This window comes from Danio rerio, chromosome 1 (assembly GCF_052040795.2).
Source record: "Danio rerio strain M-AB ecotype USA chromosome 1, GRCz13ab, whole genome shotgun sequence".
NCBI lineage: Eukaryota > Metazoa > Chordata > Actinopteri > Cypriniformes > Danionidae > Danio > Danio rerio.
The window spans coordinates 31,967,502-31,980,690 of NC_141021.1; the positions used below are offsets into that span (position 1 = coordinate 31,967,502).

The 13,189-nt window shown below is 37.6% G+C and overlaps 2 protein-coding genes across 5 annotated transcripts; one reads left to right on the forward strand and one right to left on the reverse strand.

The window, feature by feature from the left end:
- Positions 1-3,775: 3,775 nt before the first annotated feature.
- Positions 3,776-5,115, reverse strand: LOC147846875 (uncharacterized). 2 transcript variants are annotated; one of them, XR_015476630.1, is made up of 5 exons: positions 4,937-5,115; positions 4,755-4,830; positions 4,520-4,608; positions 4,141-4,280; positions 3,776-4,039 (listed from the first exon to the last, which is right to left on the reverse strand). XR_015476630.1 is itself a non-coding variant. In XM_087237286.1 (4 exons), exons 1-3 carry the CDS (start codon positions 4,893-4,895, stop codon positions 4,181-4,183), a joined length of 330 nt encoding a protein of 109 aa, XP_087093412.1. In that variant the 5' UTR covers positions 4,896-4,910; the 3' UTR covers positions 3,776-4,039; positions 4,141-4,180. The 2 variants fall into 2 exon arrangements, 1 of the variants encoding a protein (XP_087093412.1); XM_087237286.1 differs by lacking the exon at positions 4,937-5,115 and having other exon boundaries at positions 4,755-4,910.
- Positions 5,116-7,409: 2,294 nt separating this feature from the next.
- si:ch211-198k9.6 lies at positions 7,410-13,133 on the forward strand. Of its 3 annotated transcripts, none has more exons than XR_015475452.1 (7): positions 7,410-7,759; positions 7,953-8,049; positions 8,153-8,228; positions 8,375-8,463; positions 8,703-8,842; positions 8,940-9,147; positions 9,363-13,133. XR_015475452.1 is itself a non-coding variant. In XM_087234887.1 (7 exons), exons 1-7 carry the CDS (start codon positions 7,600-7,602, stop codon positions 9,112-9,114), a joined length of 798 nt encoding a protein of 265 aa, XP_087091013.1. In that variant the 5' UTR covers positions 7,410-7,599; the 3' UTR covers positions 9,115-9,199.
- Positions 13,134-13,189: the final 56 nt, after the last annotated feature.

Consider the following 13,189-nt stretch of genomic DNA (forward strand, 5'->3'; position numbering starts at 1 on the left):
GTGTGAGTTCGGGGCAATACTGGACAAAGCACTGTGTGACCGATTCGTGAGTGGAATTTGCAATGAAACCTGCCAGCAATAAGTGTTGTCAGAATCTAATCTGGTATTTGCACAATTGTTTGAGACTGCATTAAGCATGGAGACGGCTGACAAAGACGCAGCAAATATGACTCGCACTTAGGGGTTGTATATAAAGTGGAAGTGTGACCTTACAATCAACCAGGTAAGAAGTGTTAGATGTCATGGCAAATGACATCTATAACACAATAAGAAGACATGCATCATACATGACATGCATGGCTCTGTGGAGGCAGAGAAAGCTGACTGGCTAATGTTTTCAGTACTAAGCGAAGAAAACGCTAAAAAAAGTCATTCACAGAGCATTTAATGTAAATGGCATGGGAATCATAATGGAAATTGATACTGGCACGGCTGTAAGCATAATATCTGAGAAACAATTCAAAGCAGTATTTTCAACTAGGCTCTAGAAGTCACAAGAGGCATGCTAAAAGTGTGCACAGGAGCGATTATCCCTGTCTTAGGACAATTTCAAGTGGTCTATGATGGCCAAAGTTAACCATCACCCTTTATTACGGTTAAATGGAGGGGTCTTCATTGACATAATATGAAGAATGAACTGTCACAGCATTTATAGTTCAACATTTACTATTGCATTACTAAAGTTCAAAGTCAAGCCTTTCAACATGAATTAACAATTTACTAACGTTAACAAAGATGAAGTAAAACTTTTGAGACTTCTCGTAACATAAAAAAAGATTAAAACAATACACCTAGTTCAATCCATGTTTATTTACATAGCACTTTTAAAAAATAGATTGTGTCAAAGCAGCGTTACATATAAGTTTTAGTAAATTGAATCCTTTAGTCTTGTCAGGCACAGGGATTGAACCCGGGTCTCTGGTGTTAGAATCTGATGACCTTGCCACAGAGATAGGGAATCACACAGAGAGACACAGCTCACTTCCAAAAAAGGTACAGAATCTTCAGAATGGGAAAAAAAAACAAAAAAAAAAAAACACAAAAAAATTTGAAAATGGGAAAAACTTCAGAAAACAAACAATCACAACATGATAAGCACAAACCCTAGACCAGAATTAATAATAATGTAAACAGAACTAGACACACCCACTTTCCTGACTTTTTCGAAACTACAGGTAAATGAGTTTGGGGTCCAAAATGTTTTTATTCAGGACCCAGGAGTGCTCCTCAGGGTCATAGCCTTCCCAGTCCACCAGATAGTGCCGAGATTTATGTACTTGACGGACATCAAGAATTTTGCGGACTGTGTAGGCTGGTTTGCCCCCTAAAAAAACGTGGAGAGGGAGGTTTGCCTGGCACACAAAAAGGAGACGACACCACAGGTTTTAACAAGACATGAAAGGTAGAATTTAATTTTAAAAATTTGTGTAAGTATAATTTCTAAGAAACAGGGTTAACTTTCATGACTATCTTGAAGGGTCTGATAAATCTCTGGGAGATAATTTTTGAGAAAATTTAAATAATTGTGAAAGGAGCTGAAGATAAACTAACTGAAAATTATGCAATGGAAGCCTAGCTAATGATCAAGATTTTAAAGGTTTTAAACAAGGAATTAGGGAAAAGCCATATATACCATATATTCAAGAAACCAGTTTTGGATTTTGTATTAAAGGGTTTGAGAATGTTATAGAGATAAAATAGGGGATGGCGAAACTACTTGTTAAACAAGATATACAAAGTTTTTGAAGAAAGAGAAAAATTTAAAAGTTATAGTAATAGAAGATTTTACAAATAATTTTCATAATCCATGTAAAATATTGTCACTTGAAACATTAAATGAATTTAGAAGGGAAAACTTATGTTTATAAATGATTTATAGTTTATAAAAGGCATGGAAAAATATTGAATGAAATAAGAAATGCATTTTGTAATGATAAATTTAAGACTAGAAAAATAATTTATTTTATTTATTATTTAGTTTTTTATTTATTTATGCAAATTATTGAAATGGTTTTCTAAATTTTGTTTCAGACTATAACTTTAAAAAAAATTCAATTATTCATGCACCGCTCATAATCCATAAAAACACAAGAGTTATGGCCTTGCCTCAGGTTATTTTAATGTTTAAACTAAGAAAACTATTAGCTTTATTATCTCCACATCGGGGGTTCCGGCAAGATGGCGGACTGAGCAGTCAACCTTTTTCATTCGTGTGGTATATATGTCCCAAGTTTAGTCCTAAATGGTTTAAATATTTTCATCTCGTTAGTTTTGAAGTCTAGAGTCGTTATACCCGAAGTTGTTTGCCTCAAGTTCGTATATGATTTCCCTTTAGCATCCATCTAATTAGATAGTATGGAGAAACACGGTTACTCGATGAACTCCGAGCTTTCCGGTAAAAGAAAACGGGGCACGGACTCTGACCCTGCCACCCCGTTAAAGCCTCAGGGTGGGAAAAAAGGCGAAAAAAACGTTGGAAATGGAAATCATCTGATGCTGGTGTGTCGAATGTCGCTATTTTAGAAGTAATAAAAGCTCTCGGTGTTAAAGTGGATGAGCAGCACGAAGACATTAGCACACAATTACAACAACATAGCGCCATGATCGCAAGTGTCGCAAAGGCAGTACAGTTGAATGCAGAAGAAGTTAAGGAGTGTAAAGGAAAAGTAAACACGTTAGAAAAGCAGGTGGAGGTTCTCACAAGAGAAAACAGCAGCTTGAAGAATCGAGTTCTAGAACAGGAAAGTTACAAGAGAAGATGGAGCCTTCGTATCAAAGGTATGAAAGAAACGCCAGGAGAATCCATTCGAGAAGATGTGGTTCAGCTTCTAATAAAGATTGCACCTGAATTTTCGTCCAGCATGAGCGAAGCGGTGGACGTGGTGCACCGAGTGGGGAGAAAGGAGGCTGACAGGGCCAGAGAAGTGATCATCCTCTTCGCGCGAAGAGGAATGAGAGAGGAAATTTGGAAGAGAATGAAAAACTCAACGGTGTGCAAGGTTGCTGGGATTAGATTTGCGGAAGATTTGACGAAAGAGGACAGAGAGGCAAGAAGAGCGCTATGGCCGAAGATTGAGCAAGCAAGAAAAGAGGGGAAGGCAGCTGGATTTCGAGGTCCTTTTGCTTACATAAATGGAAAACGTATTTCAGAAAATTAAGGGGTATATGGACCGCATCATTGGTTAAGTAAGATGATAGACAAATGATGTGGGACATTTTACAGTTTGTACAACTTTTTTGTACTTGGGTTTTTCCTACAATTTAATTCCACACGTTTAAAAACTATTTAGAAGGTCTTTTTTTGTTGTTCCAGTTGTTCTAATGTTCTCGTTATTATCTAATCTCTCTTTTTCATCTTTAAACTGTAGGGGTCTAAAAGATTCAATTAAAAGGAAAGGTTTTTTTCCTTTTTGCAAGAGCCAAAATTCAAATATAATCTTTCTTCAAGAAACTCACTCAGAATATATTCAAATATAATCTTTCTTCAAGAAACTCACTCAGAAGCTGTGGATGTTCCGTTTTGGCGTAATCAATGGCATGATGATATTTTTTTTAGTCACGGCACAAATCATTCCGGAGGTCATTTGAAGGATCACCTGACATTAAAGACTGAAGTAAGAACGCTGAAAAAAAAACATCAGATTTTAGCCCAGAAGAGTTTCTCTTTTCCTAAATTAAAGCAAAACTTCATAATATTGTGTTTATGAATTAATTTGTGTGTGTGTGTGTGTGTGTGTGTTGCACTGCTGGAGTAAAGGTTAACCAGTCCACACAGTTCATGCAGCTATAATCTTTATTATCTTTTATTAATAAACTATGTACAATATTTACAAGTCGGCTCCAGGTCTCTAGGATGAAGGTCTCTCAGCGATGTGGTCTCTTCTGGTCGCCGCGCGTCTCTGGTGAAGATGGGGAGCGGGACCGTTTCCCTCCGGCGTCCCGGACCGAAGATGCCGCACCTGCTGAGGACGAGGAGGGCAAAGGCTCGGTCTGGCAGGAGAAGGACGGCCTCTTTCTCTTCTCAGCAGCATAGGCCTCACTGAACAGATCGAGCGCAAACACACACACAAACAAGCAGACATCATGTGAGATTTGGACAAACACTAGAACATGCGGCTATGCCAAGTACAGTTTACTCACGCGTCTATGATGGGAATGACGTATCTGCCGCTGCCGTCTATTATGACTCCCTTTCGGTCTGGGTCGTCCACCTCCAACAGGAAGCTGCGGGGAATCCCTGTGCTCTTCCGGATGCGCTTGTGCGGAGCGGAGCCGCTGCCCTGTGAATTGAGGAGTGACAGTCAAACTCTGAGCAAACAATCTGACTGATGAGGACAAGAGCTCAAGTTCACAGCAACCGTAAGCTTGGAAAACCCAGTTACCACATTAGTGGGGCAGTGCCTAATGTGGTGTCCTGGGATCCCAAGCAGCCTCATGGCCTCACTAGTGAATATCAGAACCATGAGAATCAGCTCAGTCATTTCTCACAAAGCAAACCTGTCAGTGTCTGAACGCTCACCTCCTGGAGTAGTAGCACAGGCTGGACTGGTACATCACCACTTTCAGCTTGTCCTCCTCTGACACCTTTGCCTCAGCCAGATTCTCGGTCTGTTTCACAGGCATTTGCACATTTGAATCTTTTTCACCCTCAACCCCTCAAACAATCTCAAATCTCCCTAAGAAGCTGAGTGTGTGTGCGTATATTGTGTGCTTTACATTGCGTTTTGCTATTGTGCTATTCATTTGTTCAATACCTTCAACAACTGCTCCAGGGAGAGGAGTGAAGGATCAGCTCTTGGTGAAGGTTCACGCCAGCGTCCAGCTTGATGTCTGCAAAACAAAGGAGCTTGTGTGACTAAAACACCAGGGACAGACCAGGAGTCTTTATATAACATCTAACAGAGGACGCGTGTGCTCATTTCCAGAGTCGACTCACCTACAACTCGCTCCAGTTTGAAGACCTCAACATCAGCGCGGGGGAGCTGAAGCGGCAGATCATGAGGAGCAAGAGGCTAAAGTTCTGCCAGCTGAAGATCAGCAACGCCCAGACTGATGAAGGTGAGTTGAGGAAAAGACACTTCAACTGTTCTACACTAACATCAGACACTTAAAGGTGTTTGTTTAAAGGTGCCAACTGATCATCAAAAGTAAAAATGACTCATTTTATCTCCTCCCAACAGGGAAACCACCAAGAATGAAGAATGAGTTACTATCTGGTGTCATGGCTTTGCAATTAAAACAAGTTTAGTTATAATGGAGGTCATTGGGGGCAAAAACAGCCACTTGAACAATATGAACAATACATAAGGGTTAAAAGTCTAATAGACGGCTTGGTTAAAACGAGGCTAAATCTAGGCTGTCAGTGAGTGTGCACCCCTCTCACAGTGACCTCACTTGCTCCGCTGAGTGCTTTGTGTCTCAGATTGCATGCAAGTCTGCAGCCAGATACTACTGGAAGCTAGTCATCAAATACACAGGAACGAATAACTACACGTGTCAATCTGTCTATTAATCTATCTAATCTGTCTAGTCAGTCTTTTATTATCTTTTATATGCAAAAATATTCATTCATAAAAACATATGTATATATGAACACTGGGTCAAATAGGGTCCATGCATTTTAAATCTAATAACAAAAATAACCCAATGTTGGTTTTGTCCATATTTCAATGAACGTGTGTAAATGCACGCTTTGATCAAACCTTTTATTCCCCTTGATGATATTGTGCTTTTTTTCCCTCAATGCCCTCCAAAGTTTCAATGTTTGGCCGTGTCTGCCATATCTGTTTTGTTAAAAAAAAAAAAAAAAAAAGGAAAAAAAGGAATGCATCGGTTCCTGCATGTAGAATTCAGAAATCTCATGGCATTGAAAGAAAACTGGCAGCAGTTGAGTGCCGAGGTCAAAGGTCAGATGAGCAGGCATCACACCTGATAAACACCTGGGGCAACTGTACAGTAAAGAAAAAAAAAACAACAAGATTAAGAAATATTGCTTTAATTTGAGAGAGACAAAAAAACTCTTCCGTGTTAAAATTTGATGTTCCTCCAGCGTTCTTACTTCAGTCTTTAATGTCAGGTGATCCTTCAAATGTCAGTGTAAATTGTTGAGTGTACCATTAGTGCTCAGTCGTGTTTTTCATGGTTACCAGTGCCGATGGAGTTTTTTTTTAGAGCGTCATATTCTGCTGGAAAAGTTTCATTTTAATGGTAATATGCCATGAGCTGAGGTGTATGAGTAACTTCACAAGTTGACCATAGTCTAGACCGATGACACGCTCATCTACTCCCAGAACCTGGCAGAATGAAATGTTGCAGCTCGTCCGGTCTTCAATGATGAGCCCAAAACAGGCCACTTTACAGAGCCGGCCCAAGGCTTAAGAGAACTGAGAGGCTGGACTTGGTTAACTTTAGATTTTACACAAATCTCATTGTTTTGTTTTTCACCTAAAATAGTAATTAAAACATCCAAGACGTGTTTTGCCTCATCAAAATGTGGAGTTTGATCAGCAAACTACTCATTCTAAGACAACTATGCCTTGGGCTAAATGACTTGGCTTCAAGTACGATACCACACGATTCAGAAATGAAGGTACAGACTGCACAAACAGATAAACGACATGATGCATCTCATTTCACCACAACTAAAGGCAGCGACAAAAAAAGTCAAGCTCTCACGATGATGACATTTCTCATGCAACCCTTTAGCAAGCCTACATAGTATTTATGCCTAAAAGTCACTGCATGGGTAAATAAGAAACAAGCAACACACACACACACACACACACATTTATATATATCCATGGGCTACTGTAAAGTAATATGGTTCTGTCATAACGTTTTGAATGAAAATCTGCATTTGGATAAGACACCTTTAGTATAGTTTTGATTTTAAGGCATAATAAAGATCAAATGCAAGTACGAGTGGATTTACATTGAAAATTTCAAACGCATCAAGAAAACCATGTGCTAAGGAAATTTCAAACCATTTTGAACGCACAGAGACGAGCTTTTGTGCAAAAATGAACTTAAAGGTGCCTTTAAAAAAGTGTCAAAGTACTTTTAAAAACAAAAAAAGCAAACCCCCAATAGGTGGCAGCAAGAGGCCGCTTTATTTGAGTAAAGCATTGAACGATTCATTCAGCCAAAGAAGCCAATAGGATGAACGGACAGTTGAATCAATCCCTGAATCATCGACTCACCCGAGTCTTCTTGGCGAAGGCCTGAATCGTTCGTGTAGGGAAACGTCGCTGTGTATTATTCAGAGATGGCCAACTGTTCTGCTGTTTATTTTATTATACTTATCGCAATGATTTTACCACTACTACTGCTATCAATAAAATTAATATTAATAATAATAATATTGCCGGAAGTTGTACAGCGCATGCGTCACGTGTTCATCATCAGCATCCATGACAACCGTTCTGTGGGTGTTGTTTGAATCTCGCTTTGTCGATTGGCATCTGACCTCTGCGTCCTTCGTGACAATTTTTCCGGATTATCGATATTATTGATCGTTGGATACGTCGATTGATCGCCTGCTGTTCCCATCACTCAGGTTTGACCCTTTTTATTACGCTGTGCTTTGTGTTTGTGTTCAGTATGTCTTGTGTTCACTACAGGTTCCAGAGTCGACTCACCTACGACTCGCTCCAGTTTGAAGGCCTCAACATCAGCGCGGGGGAGCTGAAGCGGCAGATCATGAGGAGCAAGAGGCTGAAGTTCTGCCAGCTGAAGATCAGCAACGCCCAGACTGATGAAGGTGAGTTGAGGAAAAGACACTTCAACTGTTCTACACTAACATTAGATGCGTTATATCAGACACTTCTGGAAGCTGTAAGGTGGTGCTGATGCTGACATGTAGTGATGTTTTGACTGTTTTAAAAGGCTAATGGCTCTCAAAGTATACCGTGCTCCATAATTATGTGCTGATTCTGATTTTATTTTGCTGTCAGAATACACAGATGATGCTCTCATCCCTAAAAACACGTCGGTCATCATCAGACGGATCCCTGCGGCGGGACTGAAGTCCTCAAACAGAAGATTTGTTGGGTAAGTGCTGTGAAATGAGCACACGCGTCCTCTGTTAGATGTTATATGAAGACTCCTGGTCTGTCCCTGGTGTTTTAGTCACACAAGCTCCTTTGTTTTGCAGACATCAAGCTGGACGCTGGCGTGAACTTTCACCAAGAGCTGATCCTTCACTCCTCTCCCTGGAGCAGTTGTTGAAGGTATTGAACAAATGAATAGCACAATAGCAAAACGCAATGTAAAGCACACAATATACGCACACACACTCAGCTTCTTAGGGAGATTTGAGATTGTTTGAGGGGTTGAGGGTGAAAAAGATTCAAATGTGCAAATGCCTGTGAAACAGACCGAGAATCTGGCTGAGGCAAAGGCGTCAGAGGAGGACAAGCTGAAAGCGGTGATGTACCAGTCCAGCCTGTGCTACTACTCCAGCAGGTGAGCGTTCAGACACTGACAGGTTTGCTTTGTGAGAAATGTCTGAGCTGATTCTCATGGTTCTGATATTCACTAGTGAGGCCATGAGGCTGCTTGGGATCCCGGGACACCACATTAGGCACTGCCCCACTAATGTGGTAACTGGGTTTTCCAAGCTCACGGTTGCTGTGAACTTGAGCTCTTGTCCTCATCAGTCAGATTGTTTGCCCAGAGTTTGACTGTCACTCCTCAATTCACAGGGCAGCGGCTCCGCTCCGCACAAGCGCATCCGGAAGAGCACAGGGATTCCCCGCAGCTTCCTGTTGGAGGTGGATGACCCAGACCGAAAGGGAGTCATGATAGACGGCAGCGGCAGATACGTCATTCCCATCATAGACGCGTGAGTAAACTGTACTTGGCATAGCCGCATGTTCTAGTGTTTGTCCAAATCTCACATGATGTCTGCTTGTGTGTGTGTTTGCGCTCGATCTGTTCAGTGAGGCCTATGCTGCTGAGAAGAGAAAGAGGCCGTCCTTCTCCTGCCAGACCGAGCCTTTGCCCTCCTCGTCCTCAGCAGGTGCGGCATCTTCGGTCCGGGACGCTGGAGGGAAACGGTCCCGCTCCCCATCTTCACCAGAGACGCGCGGCGACCAGAAGAGACCACGTCGCTGAGAGACCTTCATCCAAGAGCCCTGGAGCCGACGTGTAAATATTGTACATAGTTTATTAATAAAAGATAATAAAGATTATAGCTGCATGAACTGTGTGGACTGGTTAACCTTTACTCCAGCAGTGCAACACACACACACACACACACACACACACACGAATGAATTCATAAACACAATATTATGAAGTTTTGCTTTAATTTAGGAAAAGAGAAACTCTTCTGGGCTAAAATCTGATGTTTTTTTTTTCAGCGTTCTTACTTCAGTCTTTAATGTCAGGTGATCCTTCAAATGTCAGGAGTTGCTATTTGTTTGCAGAAATGTCCCGGTAAGATAATTTTTCACAAAGCTGATGATGATGGACATTGGTTAGTAATTGTTCTTAATTTAGATAAACACTTCCTTATTTTGATAAATGTGTACGGGTATAACAACCGCAGCCAAAATAATGATTTACTCTGCTTAATTACTGATATTATTAGTGAATTAAAAATCACCTATCCCACAGAATTTATTTTGATTGGAGGGGATTTTAATTTAACGCCAGACTTATGGCTAGATAGGGAGCCCTCTAAGCACAAGTTAGCTCATGTTAATAACATAATTAAACATTTTTGTGTTCAAAATAATTTAATTGATATCTGGAGAAAGCGGAATCCTGGAATTAAACAGTTTACTTGGGTCAAACCGAACGCAGAGGCTAGAACAAGAATTGATTACTGGCTCGGCACGGACACTGTTTTTAAATACGTGTATAATTGTTCTATCTCTAGTGCACTAGTTAACCGATCACTGTGTAATTAAGCTAAATTTAAAGCAAAATATTGATTCTAGTTACTCAAAAGGATATTGGAAATTTAATTCAGAGCTTTTATCTCAAGAAAAATATTGTGAACAGATAAAGAAGATTATAAAGGATATTGGTAGCAAAAGTATGTCTAGCGGCTGTAAATGGGAGTTTTTAAAATTCAAAATTAGAGAATACTCTATAATATATGGAAAACAATTGAAAAAAATTAGATTAGAAAAAGAAATTAAATTATTACATGAGATAAATGAGTGTTGCAGTAAACATACTTTAAAAGAGGTCGATAAAGAAAAACTTATTTTATTTACGAATTTATTGACGAAGTTTATATTGGAAAGGCAAAGGGTGCATATGTAAGATCAAGAGCAAATTGAATGGAGGCTGGAGAAAAAAATAATTCCTATTTTTGTAATCTTGAAAAAAGACGCCAAGAAAGAAATGCTATGAGTAGTTTGTTAATTAATCAAGTAGAAAGTTCAGATATAATGGCAAATATAATGGCAAAAGAAGTTTTACAGTTTTACTCAAACTTATTCACGTCATCTTACTCCAAGGATGACGCTGAATTGTTCTTTAAAAAAATTAAAAAATGTATCCCCAAAATTGAAGATTCATTCAAAGACCTTTGTGATTCACATCTCTCCATTTATGAATTAGATCTGTCCTTAAAAAAAATGAAAACTAATAAATCGCCTGGACCAGATGGGCTAACTTCAAATTTTTACAAGTTTTTTTGGGAAGAGCTCAAAGTATTTTTATATGAAGCATTACAAGAGTGCATAAAAAATAACAATCTAATGCCTACTATGAAGCAGGGACTCATTATTCTGATACCAAAGCCTGGAAAGGATAAAAGAATATTAGATAATCTTCGATCCATCACGCTTCTCAATACAGATTACAAAATATTCTCAGGGGTGATTGCTGCTAGATTAAAGATTGGTCTACCTCAAATAATTAGCGAAACTCAATCAGGATTCTTAAAAGGCAGATGTATTCATAACAATATAAGGCTTGTTCTGGACATGCTAGAATACAATAATTTTATTAAAGAAGAGAGTTTTATTTTATTTCTGGATTTTTTAAAAGCATTTGATAAAGTAGAACACCAGTTTCTTTATCAGTCCCTAAAGTTTTTTTGGTTTTGGATCAAATTTTATAAATATAATTAAAATGCTTTACAAGGACATAAATAGTTCTGTTGCTATTAACAAAAAAACAACTCCTCGTTTTCAGGTGAACAGAGGAATAAGACAAGGATGTGGAAGCTCTCCTCTATTATTTATTTTGGTTGCAGAACTATTAGCAATTCTTGTTAAAAATGAAAATATTGCAGGTATTAATTTTATGGATCACAATTTTATAATTAGTCAGCTAGCTGATGATACGACTCTTTTTTTAAAAGACCATACACAAATCCCCTTAGCACTTAAGCAAGTTGAATGTTTTTCTAAAGCCTCAGGTTTACAATTAAATACATCAAAATGTGAATTGATGGCCATCCATGAGCACCCTTTGACCTCACTTTATAGCATCTCAGTTAAAAATGAAGTAAAATACTTGGGTATTATAATTTCAAAAGATGTAGAGAGAAACGAAAACCTAAATATTGACATAAAAATTGAGAAAAGTAAAATAATTTTAAATTCTTGGCTACAAAGGGATATTACAGTTTTCGGTAGAATATTACTAACAAAAATTTAAAGTATTTCCAGATTAATTTATCCATGCTTTTCATTATCAATTTCATCCAAAAAGTTAAAAGAAATAAATAAAATTAATTATGACTTCATTTGGAGAAAAAAGTATCATTATATTAGGAAACATGACATAATTAAGGAATATAGTGAAGGTAGATAGTACTTAAACTTAAATGGCTGCAAACATTTATAAAAAATGAGGATTCTTATTGGTTTGTAATCCCATCTTATTTGTTTAAAAAACTAGGAGGTATAAAGTTTTTTTTACAATGTGACTTTGAATTATCTAAAATTCCTCTGAAACTTTCCAATTTTTATAAGCAGATTTTGTTGTATTGGAAAATGTTGTACAAACATAACTTCAGTCCTCATAATGTGTCTTTATGGAACAATCGCTGCATATTAACGCAACGTAAATCTTTTTTTTTTGGATTAATGGTCACAAAATGGTATTTGGTCAGTACTGCATATTTTGGATAAGAATGGTTGTTTTTTCAGTTGCAATGAACTTGGTAATATATTTAATTTTAATTGTGTTAAAAAAGATTATTTTAAAGTAATTAGAAGTATTCCTTTACCATTAATTAATATGTTAAAAGAGACACTAGTTTATTCCACAGTCACACCAAAAATTCGGGACATTAAAATTGGTAAGTTAAATTTTATGGACAAGAAATGTACAAATATATTTATTAGAAAATGTCTTATACAGGAATGCTATCCTGGTCCTATTAAAAAAAATTATATTTTCCAACATTTTAATAAGAATTTAGTTAAAAAAAATTAGATGCAAATATTTGACATTTCCTCTTCCTCCAAAAAACAAAGAAGTACATTTTAAAATTATGTATGATATTTACCCTGCAAAGGAGTTTCTGAGAAAGAGATTTAATGTGAATTGTAATGTTTGTCAATTTTGCAATAGTGATATTGAAACTGTTGAACATCTATTTCTTCATTGTAATTTGGTTAATCCTTTTTGGTCAAATGTGGAAGTCTGGATAAAACAATACATTTCAAGGTTTCCTTCTATTTATTGGTACATTGTGAAATTTGGTGTGCATTTGGACAGCAAAGATGAGGACTTTACTGCAAATTGTTTACTCATTTTACTTAAATTCTTCATCCACAAATGCAAAATTATGAAAACAGCTCCTCAATTGATTGTGTTTAAAAAGGAGTTTGCCACCTATGTAGAAGCTTTAAAAATAATGAAAGGTGAGAAGGCTAAAAGATTATTTGATTTGTTTCTTGAATATGGTTTTATTTAACCCCTTACAGAGTTTCTGTTAGATGTCTGCATGGTATGGTGTTATTTATTTGTTTTTGTTTCGTTTTATTAAGATATTTCAAACATTGTTTTTTATTTATTTTTGTTTGGTTTTGTACTTGATTCATTGTATATCTGACATGTCTCAGTCAGTTTGAGATTATAATAAGATTATGTTTGGACTGAGTTTGGCCTAAATTGTTGTTTTTGAAAGGCAAAAAAAAAAAAAAAAAAAAAATATATTATCTCCACATCATATAATTTAGAGTGGGAAACGTCATGAAGATCCACACTCCTTACC